Below are 17,286 nucleotides of genomic sequence, written 5' to 3'. Positions count from 1 at the left end.
GCCCCCACACTCTGGAACTCTCTCCCCAAGGATATCAGAGTCACCTTCTCTAAACTCCTTCAAATCCAGGCTCAAAACCCTCTTCTTCAGAAAAGCCTTTACTTAACTGGTTTCATTCTTCACCCTTCTGCTTTTCTTAGTACCACCATCCACGGTCTCCTCTTTATATTGTAATTGTATTTTATCTTGTGTATTGTTCTTATTTATTGTTGTTGTCATCCTGTAAAGCGTTTTGAGAAGCCACCTTTTAAAGCGCTATATAAAATAAAGATTTTTATTATTATTATTATTATTATTATGTTTCTATTTAATTTCAAATGTACACTTTTAAATAGAAACATTTAAAATTAATTGGGTTATAAGACACCAGTTTTGCTAGAAATCACGTCTTTACAATTTTAGAATTTATTTTGTGTAAGTGTATATTAAGGAGAACTCCTTTCAATAAACAAAATTGTAAGCAATACAAAATACTGAATATATGCAATAATGTATGAGGTTTTAAATTAATTTTTTGCCTGTTACTGATTTTTTTCAATTGCATCTGAATTGATCAAATATATATATACTGTATACAGTATATGGAATTTCTCTTCACGGTCCAGGCATACTAATAGGTTAACGACTTCTGGGAAAATTGGCTTCTGGTGTGAGTATGAGAGTGTTTGTGTCTGTCGTGTACCCTGCAATTGACTGCCAAGGGTATCCTGTCCAGGGTATACCCTGCCTTGTGCCCTCTGTTTACTGGGATAGGCTGTGACAACCCCAAATTCATCATGTATTGGATAAACTGATTAGAGAATGGATGGAACAGTTTTTTTATTGGTAGAACATTACAGTTCCCATGTTGTTTTGACCATGCTGTTTTAAGACCACTGATGTATATACCACTATTTAAAATATTTTGTTACTCATTAAATAAAGAACAAAATTTAATCAATAATCTCCACAGACTGCAAGGAAACTTTCTTGATTTGTTGACTTTTTAAATTTGTTTATGCAGTTATGCTGATATGTTCTACAAACTGTTTTTCACCCCTAAATTAAGCAACTCTCTCCAAAAATATATTTATTTTACAGCAAAAGTAACTGCTAATGAACTAATGTTTGAAATAGTACTGTATGTATAGTGTGATACTCCAGGATGCAGGTAGCTGTAGCAGGTATCTTAAAAAAGGTGGGTCTTGGTAATACAGATATACAAAAACAGTCTTAAAATAAAAAATAGTGCTAATTTATTTTTCCTCACAATTGTTTAGTGAGGAAAACTAAACAAAACCCAGCTCTTTTTTGAGCTCTAACTACACTTTTTCAATAACAGTCCCTTCTCTATAAAGTCAAGTAGCTAAACTGGTTACCATCATCAAAATAACCAACAATACTCTCAAGCAAAAATTCTCTTATTCTGTATTCAAATGTTCAATTTTTTTTTTAAACTCCCACTACATGGGCCCATCTGTTGGTATAGTAATTTGGTTGCTTGCTCACTTGGTTTCTAGGTCCTCTGGTGACAAACACTATAGTGAAATCTACTAGACACATTCAGAATTCTGGAAACCTCTACTTCCTGGTTTGTGAAATGTCACCTGACATCTTTGTTCAAGTGGAAACCTGTTCTATTTCAATACTAGCTACCGTGTTAAAATTAACTTTACACACACCTGAAGAAGGCTCCCCGGCTGAAACGTTGTGTTTTCTTTCTTCTTTCTTTCAGCATGGAATAAACCTATTATTTGTTCCTTTAAAATTAACTTTGACTTCATTGTGCCATAGAACAAATGTAATAATTTCCAGAGATCACATAATATCTCTTAAAAAGATACACTGCATTATAACAAAAGATAAACTAATAGCAGTTCTTATGGTATCCTAATAAATCCCTTTACTCAGGTAAAGGTACAAATTAGTTCAGGTGGGTAATTTAATCAGTTTAAATGTTTAACATTGTATCAAAATAACAAAAATAGTAATCTACATTACACTTTAGTTAAAAACAAACCTCATAGGAGTGTTGCAGAAAAAAATAGAAGGTATAATAGAATAAATCATATAAAGGTGGCAGTGGGAATCTCTCTTATTGCTGATTGGATGCATTTGATTATTAGATGACATCTGAGTGCTAGCTTACTCATTTGGTGTTTATGAACTGGCATGGATATATAGTATATATTACAGTACACATAACCTCCCAACAGGTTACATACAAGTAAGAAGGGAGTAGAGGGAAGCAGTCAACAAATCCAGGGACACAAAGATAGTTTTTTTTAATAGTTTTAAAAAAGACTGGCTTTTGGGAGTGAGATTATTTTTAAAAAGAGTTTTTCAGAAAATTCTCAGAGAGAGACTATGTTTTGAAGTCAGTAAGCAGCTTAGCTATTCAGCTGTGATTTAGCTACACTTTCATTCTGTTGTGGGTGTTGTGTTTTGGAGTGTATCCCTGCTCTGTGAATAAAGAACACTGATGTTTTTTGCCTTAAGGCTGTCAGCCATGTCACCCTGCAACTTACAGTTGGCAACCCACTGAAGCTATGCAGGTATGAGCCTGGTCAGTACCTGGATGGGGGACCTCCCGGGAAAAACTAAGGTTGCTGCTGGAAGAGGTGTTAGTGAGGCCAGCAGGGGGCGCTCACCCTGCAGTCCATGTGGGTCCTAATTCCCCAGTATAGTGACGGGGACACTATACTGTAAACAAGCGTCGTCTTTCGGATGAGATGTAAAACCGAGGTCCTGACTCTCTATGGTCATTAAAAATCCCGGGTTGTTTCTCGAAAAGAGTAGGGGTGTAACCCCGGCATCCTGGCCAAATTTCCCATGCCTCCTAATAATCCCCCTCTATGAATTGGCTACATTACTTTGTTATCCTCCCCCCCCCCCACTCCGACGGCAGGTAAATAAATAAATATAACAGAAAGATTGGACATGTTTTGCTTAAGAATTCTAAAAATGTTATGCTGTAATCTTAATAGATTTGCACAAAGCAGAGTCATAATTTGTATTTATGTATAATAGTATTTAAATTACAGAAAACACAATGGTCACATGTATTCATAGTCCTGTAGTTAGTATTTTGTCATTTCTACTCTGGTATGGATTAGAGTTTTGGCAACTCTGTTTTGTCAAAATCAAGCCTCTTTTGGTGCTTTATCAATGGATATTGTAAGACAGACAGAGGTACATAAAATTAATGCAGGCAACACTGAATAGTAATTTTCAATGCTTTGTATCCTGATGAGTCCATTTTTTGTTGGAAATCTCCAAGTGTAGCATTGATCCCACTATATAAACAGCCTTAAATATCTTAATAATGGACACTACAGCGGGTAGTATTTATTATTAGACAGTAGATTCAGTGTTTTGTGGCTTCTTTTATAGTGATCCCCAAAGTTCTGAAGTCAAAGACATTTTCAAGCAATCCTCAGATAGTTCTCTAACCTTAATGAAACATGCTTTTACTGAATTTCTTCTGTTATGTGATTTAATACACTAGAAAAATAGAAAACCTTTAGAGACTATATCTTTCTTGATGATGATAATAATGATAATCAGACAGGTACTGAGGTGCCAATCCATCTAACACTGTATCAAAATCAGCTCTGAATCAAATATCACCTTCAAAGATTTTGACTGAAGCTTAAGTACAGTATCATCCACAGATAGGGTTACTGCATTGGCGTTACAAAGTTGATGGGGGTGCTGATAAGCATGACTTCAGCCTAGTCACAGTTTAGATGAAGGAAATTCATACAGTAAACATACAGTAATATGGTCAGAAGGAGCACGTAAAAACATTTCTGAAATAACCACATATAAGACTTTGATGCTTTAAATGTTTAGGGAGAGATGGAATACTGGTGAGTATTTTTTCTTTAAACTACCAATACCGGCAATATACAGTTTACATAATATGTTTATGTTCCTAAATTAATATCGTTTATGACCTTCAGATGTGTTATGTTCCTATTGTTTTTATACTCAGCTACTAAAATTTCCCTTTAGTTGTAAAATTCCATATAAATATTCAATACTAAGCGGATTAAAATGTGCACAGTAAAGAGATTAAATGATCAAATCTTTTCACTACCGACCAATGCACCATGAGTGCCCCTGTTGGTCATTTTGGCTAGCCAATCACGTACCGTGGTACAGCACGGTGGCTTGTGCGTAGCTGTGTGCAGTACAGGTATGTACCGCGAACTTTAAATGGCTGCATCTGTATATTATAATTAGAATCGAGAATAACAAAGCGGTATTAAAAATACCACTGAAACTATAGTAATGTGTCTGGTCATTATTAACAGTATTAATTTAATAATAATAATTTCAAGCTTCTTGTATCTCTTTCAGAGTCATTTTTTTCTTAAGTTTTCATAAGTTTTCATAAGCTACACTTATTAAAATACCTTTTTATGAGACAAATGGCATAGAGCCTGTAACCTACAGGTTTAAAGATTGCAATTTGTGAAAAATTTCACAGCTTCTATTTAAACAACATGTAGTACCCGGTAGCATTTTTAGAAACCTTAGTTTGAATAAAGTGGATCCCAGGTGCAAATGACTTCACAATGCGAGAAGGCATTATGCTATATTTTTTATGCATCAGTTGAAGCCTTCTGAACCAGGGTTGACTTTTTTCTGTCTCTCTCTACTCTCTCTCACCCGCTGCAATTCGGACACAGAATGGTTAAAAATGGGAACAAGTCAGACAGGCAGAGGGAAGGGAGAGGGGTGAAACTGTTACCTGTCCTGGATAAAGCGGTTAGAAAATAGGTGGATTTACACTTATGAAAAAAATAATTTTAATGCGACATTTTGAAGATATTATTCATAATAAATGACCTTGGACGGTCTGTAAACTGAAGATTCATAGAGGAGACACATTGCGTCTTTTCTTTCCAGCTTGGAATTAACTTTTACCTACTAGTATATTCCATTGCAGCTACTTTATGTAACACAGCTCCGTAGTTCTCACAAAGGCTAGGACTGTCAACACCCCGATGTGTAATGTTATGTAGAATAGACAGTTCTGGGGGATGGGAATTCATTTTCAGTAGCATGCACTGTTGTCATTGTTGCTGTTTAACATAAGGCAGCCAGCAATCAAATGTCCTGTTTTTTCTAAACACTCATTTTTCCATACTGTAGTTTTAAAACTAAAAAAAAAAATACCATCTTGCAATTTAAAAAAAACTTATTTTGAATTAATCGAATCCCAGGTGTGAGTTCATAATGCCAGAATTGCGTACTATCCCTACGTCTGCGAAACACCTGATCATCTACTATAAAGGTTTTAGTGCTGTGTTTGTGTATATTCCAATCGCAGCGGGGGCAGGGTGTGTGGAGAAAGGTTTAGGCTGCAATTGAATTGGTGCTCTCTTGTTCACACCTGAAAAGCGTTTTCTTCCCTCTTTAGCTGATCTTTTGCTGCCTACACATGCTTACACGGCTCCCTATGTGAATTCTTGTTCTTGACTGAGAAAGCTTTAGAGATGTTTACATTTTTAATTTAAACAAATTGTAAATATGACGTTTACATTGGCGTTTTTATTAATTTTTCACTTAAGCGTATATAGGAGTGTCAGCAGTCAAGGAGAGCTCCCCCCTTCCCCCCACGGACAGACTGATAAAGCAATTTTGAAGTGTTAACTATCCAGCCATTGCAAGCCACTGCTTCAGATTTAAAAGGTTATTATCTTTTGTGTCGCATTAACATTGGAATGTTCTTACAAGTGTAAAAAGAGGCAATACACAACATGTCTCCTCTATAACTCTTCAGTTTACAGAGAAATTCCACCAGAGCCACAAAACATTGTCCAATAATTCTCTTCTTGTGTCTAATTTCTAGTTTAGCAGGATTTGCACAATAAGCACATTGTTTAATGGGGATGACATTGCCCATGTCTATATCACTGTACAACACAGGTTTGAGTAGTGTGTTAATAAAACAGAGTGCCTTCCAATACATATAACTATTGCATGATTTATTTATCCGTTTCAGCTAAATGAGGGGAATTAAATCAGACAGAATCTCAAAGTGCCAATTGTAAAAATAACTCTTCTCTCCTTTGTTAAACGTAAAGAATTTTGCGAAGAAATCCTTAATTACAATACCATCACTTAATTTATCCAGATACACAAATTCACACCAGAGCCAACAACAAGCTATAATAGTTGACTATTTTTATATATTTGGTTATGTAAGAAACAGTAATTCTCTGATCAGGGTTTGAACCGCCTGGGTGCAGCGCACCACATGACATTCCGTTGCCTACTATAAGGACAATAATATATATATTTTTAAAAACGAACATCAAATGTTTCCAAATTGTCCCTTTGTGATATTTTAGCTGCTTAGTTACATGACTCCATATTAATATTACTATCAAGAGGTATTAAATCAGTACAACTATTATGAAATTCAAGTATTTTAAATGTTTAATTAAAAAGTGTTAACTATCTAAACCATTTTTTACAGCTTTTAAAGTCACGCAATGTTTGAGTTAGGCAGGAACATGTCATTGTATCTTATTTTTTATTTAATTTTTAAAAATAAAAAAAATAGTTTGTCCATTGTGTTGATAGGCTGTTCTCTGATTACTGCAATTGTAAAAAAATTAAGCATTTCTCCCTCCCTTGTTTAACTCAAAGATTTACATTAAGAAATGCTTAAACACAAAACAATCACACAAAACACACATCCCAGAACCAATTTTGCCAGACACAACCTCCCAGAGCAAATCAGGCACTTGGGCTGTGGTCTCCTTTAGCTCAGCCAGCTGGTTCCCTGTTGAATGATGCAGACAGACCTGGTTCAATCCTAGGCGGTGTACTATATGGTGCAGGTATTTTTTTCCAAATTCCAGGTTATATTGGTGGCTGATTACTGGCTGCTAACATTTGGATTAAGACAAAATATAGATTTTCTCAATTCTGGTGTAAACCTGAAAGAGACCCAACATGTTCACAATAAGCTATAATACAGGACTATTTTTATGCATTCGGCTCTGATCGGGCTTTGAACCACCTGGGTTCAGCTCGCTACATTACAGTGCTCATTGCCATTACAATAGAAGTTTTTTTAAAAAAAAGAAACGAATGTCAAAATGTTTTCAAAACGTCCACTTGTGATACTTTAGCTGCTTAGTTACACAATTCCATATTAATATAACTATCAAGTGATGTTAAATCACCACAACATTTATCTTTTTACAATAACGGCAAGTGGTGTTCTTACTGCGTATTCTTAGAAAAGGATAAAACATTATAACTTTTCATGAAGTACAGAATATAAGCTTAATAATGTTAGAACAAGCACATTAAAACCAGAACCCATTTAAGTTACCAAGTTAAAGACTTTGATGCATAAAATATTTATGCATAATTAAGATATTTATGATAAAGGTGGAAGGTTGTGTACTTTTGTCCAGCAGAGCAGTCTTGCTTTTATAAAATATACTGACTTTAAATGTTTAATGATTAACATGCTGTAATACACAGTTTAAAATTATTAAAAATCTAAAGAGTATACAACTTAAATTCTTAATTGTAAAAATTGTAAAAATTGTTCCTCAGCAGTGACTGGGATTCAAAACCGGATGTTTTCTGGCAAACGCTGTACATGAGACATTAAGCTTTATTAGCTCCACCTGCCAGTTTTACAAGGTGCTTCTGTATACTATTATCATATTTCAATTTGCATGCGGTATGATGCGGTATAATGCGGTATGACGTCCACGTCCACCGCGTTTTGATGCAGCATACTCCGCACTGGATCTGTATTTAATATTATATTTAGTACATTTATTATATTTAGTTTTGTCCTCTCTGTGTTCACAAACACATGTGAAATCGTGTCTCTGAATGCTATAATTCAGAAACTACAAACATGTTCGACACAGCAACATTTCTGAAACATACATCGACATTAGTATGTGTTTGCCATGTTTTAAACAGCCTCTTACCTACAATGCAGATGTAGAATGCAGCTACAAAATCTGCTTCCTTTGATAGTTTTGAGGCAAAAGGATCACCACTTAGAAGATAATGAGGAACATAACCATTATGTGATGTTCCATTGTCCGTCTGTGCCATGCTTATGTTTAAACCACTGCCTATAGGGGAAAAAAACAGAAATTATATTCACATCCCAGAAAAGAGATTTTAGTTTTTAACTTTCAGAAGAACTTGACACCCAAAGAACGCTTCACAGCTGAAATGTTGTGTTTCTTTTCTTCTCTTTTCAGCATGGAATAAACCTTTACTTGTTTCTTTGCAGCCTACGCATGCTGACGCTACCTACTTGAACTAAACATTAAGAGCCCTCACAAGTACATTAGTTATTCAGAATATTTGCACAGAAAGATGATGTTGCCATAATACAGTAATAATACAGAAGGAGGGGTGCTTTGGATATTTTTCACCATAACTTGCTACCCTTTGTTTTAGGTGTAGGTGAAACAAGTTAAACAAGAAAGATTTTCTTTCTGTGTATGTCCCAGTACATTTTGGGATCCTGACTTTTGAGACTCTTTAGCAATGAAAGTTTTGTGAATATTCTATTTTAAAGAACATGTGTAAATTGCTCACCAGATTTGAATAAATTCTGTATTCCTTTCCTTGTACAATAAATTACATAGTTCTGCTATTCCATGATGATAACAAATGTAAACAGCGGAGGACTGACTATACTTGGCCTTCAAGCAAAGTCATTGTCTGTCTACTGCAACCTGGTGTTTCTGAAGTAGTGTAACAGGCATTGACAAAACAGTCATGTAGATGATTTTTCCATAATGATGTTTTGTTATTGGCAATGTGTTTAGATGTAGTACACTAGTTTATGGTCTGTCATTAAAGGATTGTGTATGTGTGTAATATCACATCATGAAATGTATGCATGAACTTGTTTTTATTATTCATAATTATAACCTCCCTTATTCAATTCCTCACAAATATCTCAATTATGTTACAATATTTGGATTTAAAATGACAATTGAACTACTAATAATGGAATTTTAGAGGATTCTGGAAACCTTATATGGATCAGAAAGGTATATGATCCTAAAAATATATAAATGTGGTATTGTAAAAAATCAAATGCTCTTCAGTACATATATATGACCAATACTACTTGAAAAAAATCTCTCTCTTATGGTAATGAATCGTATTAGCAATCATGGAATATGTATAGTGCAAAATATGTGGCAGTCTAAAAGTTTTCGAACTGAGGACAATTAAGGGGCACGTTTAGGTAGCCTAGATTTACCAAGTGCAAAGCAGAATTGATAATAGGCTGTCATATAGTAAATGTAACTATCTGCAAGATTGTGGAAGCTTTATTATTCCTGAAGTACATTTTGATAATAGTGTTTGGAGGTGGAAGACCAACTTTGCTTATTTAGAACTGATCACATTTGCTATAATATAAACTGCCTTAGTCCAAAATATTTGAAAACCCATTTTACTTCCATTTTGAATGTGGATATCTCCAAATTAAGATTATCTATTATTGTATTAATGCAAAGGGCAAATACAAGAAAGATCCATATCTTTCTATATTGCTTTAACAACATAAATATGCTTTTAAACCTCTGTTTATTTTATCTATAACAAATGGCTATAAATCTGATATTGTGTTAAATTAAATGAAATTCTGGTAAATTGTATCCCAATATTCAAACCACTTAAAAATTTTGACTCAAATAGTGATTCAATTTTTTTTAACATAGTCATTACTACATTTATTATTAATATTAATTTAATATACAGTGATATTTACATTTAAGAAAAATATCAATAAAGTACACATATTATTTTTATATTTATTTATTATTAGAGAAAGTCTTTATTATCCCCAAGTGCCAATTTCTTAGAGAAAGTGCAGCTTGTGCATTGGCCAGGATACGAACCTGGGCCTCATGCATGGTAGGTGAGAATTCTGCTACTGAACAGCCAACGTGTCACAATAATTGGATGACTGAATTTGTGGGTCACTGGAAAAAGTAGTTTCTAACTTGTTCAGTGCCATGAGCTACATTAAAAACTACAAGCGCTGTTAAGGGATGGATTTATTTGATCTGAAGTTTAATTTTCCATTACACTGCAAATAAATAGTATACATAACACTTAAACATTATATATAAACAACAAATAATTAAACTTACTGATGTAACAATTGCTTGCAAAAGCTGTGAACCCAAACAAACCAAAAGTGTTTCCAAAATAAAGCAAAATGAATAAAAAAAACACTAAATGAATATTTCTAAGTAATACAACAGAAAACAGCATATTATAAATAAAAAAAAACATTTTGTCATAATTATTGTAGCATTGTGGTGAAAGTAGGGTTTCTGCTGCATAAAGAGAATCTCTGCAGCTCACAGAACCTTTACAGAACTGGGAAAGTTTGCGCTTGGCCATTCTGGATTAATAACTAAACAGACTTTATTATTTTCTTTAACTTGCCTATTTTTATTAATTTCAGTACTGTTTACTTAAAAACAGTAGCATCAGAGAGCACTATGGATATAGTCACTGTAGACAGTACTCCAAAACATACAGCAACGGATAAACCGGGTGAAAAAGCTAGCAGAATTTGCTTTAAATCCATTAGAGATGGTTTGGCACTAGCCTAAAGACTACATTTGAAAGACAGCAAAACCGACCACAAAGTTAGAACTCATCACAGCAATGTGCAAGATCTGGGACGAAGAGCTGACCTTACAAATGTGCAATAATTAACATATTCTTCCTAATACTCTTACAACACGGGGGAGGGGGAGGCATTTTGGAAAGTAAGTCCATAAATGTTTAACATTTATGTTGGACATTTTTTTATTGATGCTGCTTATGGTTTGTTTTATTCAAACCACTGATGTTTAAAAAAACATCATGTTTAACATGTTTAAAAAAATGTTATTTGTGAAGTTTTTTTCACAAATGTTATTTTAATCATATCTATTACCCAATTGCAATTTTAGTAACCTTAGCTTTTTGTTTATGCACAATTATGCATAGGCTACAATGTGGTGTAACTGCTGTGTACATGAGTTCATACTGCGAGGATTACTCTTCAATAGTTATTTATTAAAATACCTGCATATGACCATATAAAACAGAATACCACTAACTCAAAATAGGTTATTATGCATAGTCTGATTATAAGATTCAACCTTCCTTCGATTAAAGTAAACCCTTCATATACTGCAGAATAGATTCAGCTACAATACAACTTACAGTATGTAACCAACAAATTTATTCAAACCACTACTCAAAACTTAATTTAATCTGGCCTATTTTTTACATAATTATCTATATATGCATATTTCTAATAATCAAAATCTAAAATTAAATTCTGTTTTCCACTTACTATTTATACACAGTTTGTAATAAAAAAACACCAATTCTCATTATTGTACTCATTGTATTTACATTTTCACTAATACGGTATGTATACAGTATGATCGGTGCACGAAAGCACTAATGTGTTAATAAACATTTAATACTGTACTGATTTGTCTGACAACCACACACAGCTTCAGTATTTCAAGGATTCACCTAGCACTACAAAGTACATCAGATTATTTGAAAAAAATTAAAAAGTGATGCCGTGCTTGAGTCTGTGACACCGCAGTGTCCTACTGATACCTTGCCTATTCTGGATGACTGCATCTTTACTTAGTTCGCTCAGAGTTGGTGGGAAAAGTATATGAACTGGAGGAACATATATGTCTTCTCATGCAATTTGGTCTGTATAGGTCCCAATTCACACTCTCATCCTTGCCCTTCAGCACTCACAAAGAGGCAAACATTTGCAGCCTCCAAATCCAAGCTGGACAACTGTTGCATTTCAGTAAAAAGGAGCTCTAGGAGAGAAAATACTAGAGCTCCCTCACACCAGTCCCTTGACTTCGAACATGGTAGAGCCTCTCAGTTTGCCTGTTAGTAAAGTGCCTGTGTTTGGAGATTTCAGTTATATGTGAAAACTGTCACCGACAGTTTCTGTAGAATAATTTGCAGGTACCAGAGTTTTTGACACAGAGGTCAAGTAACTACATATGAACTGTCATGCAAAAAAGTTTAGACTCTCATTGTAACTAATCACACTAATGTTTGTCTATGTTACATCATTAAAGATGAACTATATTACTCTATATCTTGATAACACATGTGGGTTTTCCCTCTCTGAACAGCTGGCTGACAACCTGTACTTCAGAAAAAAATAACTTTATTAACAATTGGGGCTGATGTAAAATGGGCCATTTTTATAGGCTGAACCTGAATACCTGACTTATAAGAGCACCAATAGGCCACAGCGACACAGTTGAACACTGAACCCTTTGGAGCGAAACATAAAAATAGAAACCACTAGAAAATAATCCCATTAAAATGACACTAACTCTTCAGGTTGCATAAGGGTTCTGATCTGCAAGTCTTTTTGTATCCTGAATTTTATTTAATTAAGAAGCAACACTTTCTTACCCATTGTATGAATACACATATTACTATTCATGATATTGTAGCATATTTACCTCCGTTATTTTCCTTATCTGTGTAGAACTGCATCCAGAATAATGAACTGCCTCTCAGCTGCCACTGCACAGTGCTTGCCCTGTTGCCAAAATAGGAGACTTGAGCAATTTTAAGAACTAGTAAGTATTCCTTGTTCGGATTATAAGATCTTGTCCAAGGTTTTGGCTAACTGACTATTGTTCATTCCAATTAGCCCTACTGTATACCGCAGTTATCTATTTTTTCTACTGTTTTTCTCATACATCTTATTACTGCTTTTAAGATTTTTAGATACAAAGCAGGTTTTATTTCCTTTGATCAAGAGAAGGCTTTTGACTGAGTCGATCATACCTATCTATTTAATGATTTTGGGGCTTTTGGGTTTGGCCCGTTTTGTGGGAAAAATTCAGTTGCTCTACAGTGATGTGCTCAGTGTACTTAAAATCAGTGGTGTGTTAAGCTCTCCCGTTTCCATCCAGAGGGGTATCCGACAAGGGTCCTCTGTTTCTGGAATGTTGTACGGCCTCTCCATTGAACCCTTTTTGGAATAATTATGATGCCCAATGTTTCTTCTCAATCAGTTAAAGTGGTGGCTTATACAGATGACGTAGCCTTGTTTGTCTGCAATAGCCAGGACACTGCAGTCTTAAATCACAGACAGGAAGTCTTTGAGAGGGTGTCCCCTGCTAAAGTGAACTGGGGTACTGCCTTTCTGCTAGGGATTGGGAGGGGACTAGACCTCCAGATTTACAGGGGGGACTTCAATGGAGTAGAGGGATTTGTCATTTATGAGTGTTCCTAGGAGCAGATGATGTGGCAATAGAGAACTAGGAGGGTGTAAGTCAGGGGTGCCCTCACTTTTATAGCTTAAGATCTACTTTTGTATTTGGCAAGTCAACAAGATCTACTGATCGGTAATTTTTTTCATTCAAATGATAATGCTTTGCCACGGCCCTGAAATATTCCAATATATAACATTACAAATAGTTAGGTTATAAATTCCTATAAGCAAGTATATGTAGTTACTGAATGTATTATTTTTGTGCTATAATAATTATAGTCTATCTCTCTCTTTCCTAGCGTTAATCCTGCATCAGCAGGGTCCGCTTGTCGGCACACCAGTCTCCATTTGGTGGTTTGAACCAAATCTTTGAGCTGACGTTGCCATTAACTGCGACCGAGAAATACTCCAACCGGCGCGTCGCTCCGCCTGCCGTTGGAGTGGGGGGGAAACAAAGTAATGTAGCCAATTCATAGAGGGGGATTATTAGGAGGCATGGGAAATTTGGCCAGGCGCCAGGGTTACACCCCTACTCTTTTCGAGAAACACCCTGGGATTTTTAATGACCACAGAGAGTCAGGACCTCGGTTTTACATCTCATCCGAAGGACGGCGCTTATTTACATTATAGTGTCCCCGTCACTATACTGGGGCATTAGGACCCACCTGGACCACAGGGTGAGCGCCCCCTGCTGGCCCCACTAACACCTCTTCCAGCAGCAACCTTAGTTTTTCCCAGGAGGTCTCCCATCCAGGTCTATATGAGGCAAAATTTTAATAATTCATTGTGGCACTTGCTGATAAATAGATGGGGGTCCCTAACTTATTCTGATGATTTGCACTGTGTGGGGTCAGCCAGTTTAGCATAATCAGGAAAGTAGCCAATGGTAGCAAGCCTTAGGCAAGTTTCCAGGTGGTCATCAGACAGAGTTGACCGGTATTTGGTTTTAATGACCTTCATGTAGGAAAATGCTGATTTGCATAAGTAAGTCAATCCAAAAAATGCTGTTAAGTAAGCTGTGCATTTTTGCATGTTTGGATACTTTTCCCAGGGAAGTTAGTTCCAAAATTGCCCAACAGCAGCGCTTGCCTTCATTTGAATGTCTGATTGGAGTGATAAAATTTCATCCTCGAGCGCTGATGAATCAAGGTGAAACAATGAGGCGATTTCGGCAGCGAGTGCATCAGCATCTGTTTCTGCTCCAAATGGAAAACACATGAAAGTCGCAATCAGCTCAAGTACTGCAAAATCTTGGAAGCATTTGTCGAAGTTCAAGACATGTTGAATTTGCACTACGTAGCACGTAGTGTCAAACTATGCAGTTTCTTTTCCGTTTTTCCAGCTCAAATACTGTGTTTGGAAAGTTTATTAGGTCATGACGTTGTAGCTTTGAAGCCAGCAATTCTAATTTTCGTTTGAAAGTTTAAACAGTGCTGATCATATTGATCACATTCTTGTCTTTAACTTACAGCTCTAAATTAAGTTCATTGTGTATAGTGTCAATCAGATTTATTTAGCTTGTTTCAGACAGAAAAGGGGGGGAATCAGTATAAAGCCAGTGTCAGCCCACTTGAATTTTCCTTACACTTAAATTAAAATGACCATGTATATTTTAAGATTGTGACGCGTTCGACCAAGAGCTGTTTTGTGATCGACCAATCGATCACGATCGACGTAATGGGCATCCCTGGTGTAACGCATAAGGTGAAGGGCAAACTGCAGAGCTGGAAATGGTTGTTATCAAAAGTGTTGTATGGAGGCAAGATTCTGAAAAATCAATCTTTTTTCCTCAATGCTGTTGCACAGAATGATGTGTTTCGGTCCTCCACCAGCTATGGTGACAGGGTATTCAAATGCTGCTGATACACTTTTTTGGGATGGGTTGTACTGCGTGAAGCAGAGTGTACTGTTCTTGCTTCTTAAGGAAAGTGGGCAAGGCCTCATTGACATCAGCAGTACCTGTAGGATGGCAGCTTTCCAACTCAAGTGGCCACAGATTTTGTTGTACTCTCCCAGTCCTCTCACCTTTTCTTTCTTTTAGAAAGTAGGGGGACTGTGGTTTGACAGACAGCTGCTTTTGATGAATGTCAATCAGCTGTCTTTATCTTGCATGTCCAGTTTTTATCAAAGTATTTCACTCATATGGCACACATACTGGCTTCTAGAGGAGCCTTTAATCCACAACTTTCTGAACTGTTCATTGATACTCCCATTTTTACTTCTATCTTAATGGTATAGGGTGTCACAAAAAATGCTCAAAGCAGACAGAAGGAACTGGAAGAGTGCTGCCGCTATAGCCTGTGAGCTGGGGGTCAGATCAGGGCAGTGTGCCAGCCGTTTTGTATTGAAACTGTAGGCAGCTTTTGGGAATACAGGTCTGGAGGTGCTTGGCCAGCTTTTCTTAGGAAATGCTAGAATAGAATTGAATTGCAGGCACAACCAAATATCAGTGTGTTTTTTGTGATCACACTGCAAAACTACTGATGTTTTAAGTCAATGGAGAGTTTTCTTTTTCATGTTGTAGAAATGATGGATTTATACAGACTTTGCCTCAAGGATAATAATTTCAAAACTTTTAAAGGTCTGCCTAGTAGACACTGGAGGGAGAAGCTAGGTGTTGGGGAAGATTTCAAGACCAACTGGAGTAGTCTGTACAAGTTCCCATTCCAAAAAAAGAGTCTGGGATTTATAAGAGAAAGTTCTGCACACTAGTCACAAGTTACTTTTTAGCTACTACTCAACCAGGAACTGCTGACAAGTACGATTTTGCCTAACCTGGTGACTAACTGCACCGGATTCTTTTTTTCTGTTAATGGCACTACTGATTCAACATCTGCATTTTTCAAAATTTTCAAAAATATTTGCAAAATAATCATCTCAGGTTATTTTGTTCTCTAACTTCAACCATTTTCCTCAATGCAAATGTATGTTGTATTTTAATAATTCTAGTTACATAATTAAAGGGAAACACTTTCTGCTTTGCACTTCAAAAACTGATAAAATGTAAATTTGTCTTTGTGTGTCAATATAAATATCTGCTGTGTTGTTTATGAGTTCAGTACTTAACTGCCTTTATGGTTTTGATAATAAACTTACTTATTTTGATTATGAGTCAACAATCATTATATAATTAAGCTTGTGTTGTTAAGTTTATTTATAGCTGTATTGTAAAATTAAAAATTAAAATTTAGAAACTAATGTTTAAAAATGTGAACATGAGCAGTCATCTGTCTGTGCCAGCATTAATTTGGAAATTGCAATAGTTAGGGTACAGCAACAATATCTCTTCAGCAGAGAAAGAACGAAACGTTGTCAAGAATATGGTAAAATGTTAAAGGGGAAAACACCCCAACCCAATGAACTAATACAATAACCCCATAGCATGTAAGGTTTTTGCTTAGTTGTTTTATTTTGAAAAAATGTAAAATGTAAATGTAAAATGCCCATCTGTTTTTATACACATACTGTAATTTTCTATGTAAATTTTATATTTAAGCATGTGCTCTTAAAATAAGTCAAATCCTTCTGTAACTTATGTTATGTAAGTGGCAAACGAATCACCCCTTAGGGTAGAAACTCTATGTTTGAACCCAGGTGGAAGTCAAATTTAGTTTGAAATGAGATGGAAACAAAAAAGAAAGCAAAAAAAGGCAGAAGTTAATAGACAATATAAAAGAAAAATAGAAAAGTCAAAATTGCGTAAGTATTGAAACATTTGACTTTGGCAAACTGAAATTAATTTAGCTGCAAAAATTACCCAAATTAGCCACACGAATTAGGTGAGTGGACACTTTCTGTGTGCAAATATAGCGGATCACATGATTTCAGAATAAAGACACCATTCCCTGTAAGGTTCCTCAGACAGGTAGTGAAATTCAAAAGAATTCAGTCACAAAGTCCGAGGAGTTCTCAAAGCAATTCCGGAAAAGATTTTAAGTCTTTGACACATTATTTACATCTTCTGGACAATGAGGGGAAGCAAATGAAAAGGCAGACAAAAT

At 35.6% G+C, this 17,286-nt stretch overlaps 1 protein-coding gene across 1 annotated transcript in view; it reads right to left on the bottom strand.

Moving 5' to 3' along the window:
* The window catches only part of opn5 (opsin 5), a 47,681-nt gene extending 35,123 nt beyond the window's left edge, over nucleotides 1-12,558 (bottom strand). The window contains exons 1-2 of the mRNA XM_088908823.1: nucleotides 12,525-12,558; nucleotides 7,959-8,108 (exon numbers count right to left, since the gene is read on the bottom strand). Of these exons, the coding sequence (XP_088764949.1) occupies nucleotides 7,959-8,108; nucleotides 12,525-12,558 (184 nt within the window). The remainder of the gene's footprint in view (nucleotides 1-7,958; nucleotides 8,109-12,524) is intronic.
* Nucleotides 12,559-17,286: the final 4,728 nt, after the last annotated feature.

Source organism: Atractosteus spatula, chromosome 2, assembly GCF_055471065.1.
Source record: "Atractosteus spatula isolate fAtrSpa1 chromosome 2, fAtrSpa1.hap1, whole genome shotgun sequence".
Taxonomy (NCBI): Eukaryota; Metazoa; Chordata; class Actinopteri; order Semionotiformes; family Lepisosteidae; genus Atractosteus; species Atractosteus spatula.
The sequence above is the reverse complement of the archived record's forward strand: the minus strand, read 5'-3'. Positions and strand labels throughout refer to the sequence as shown.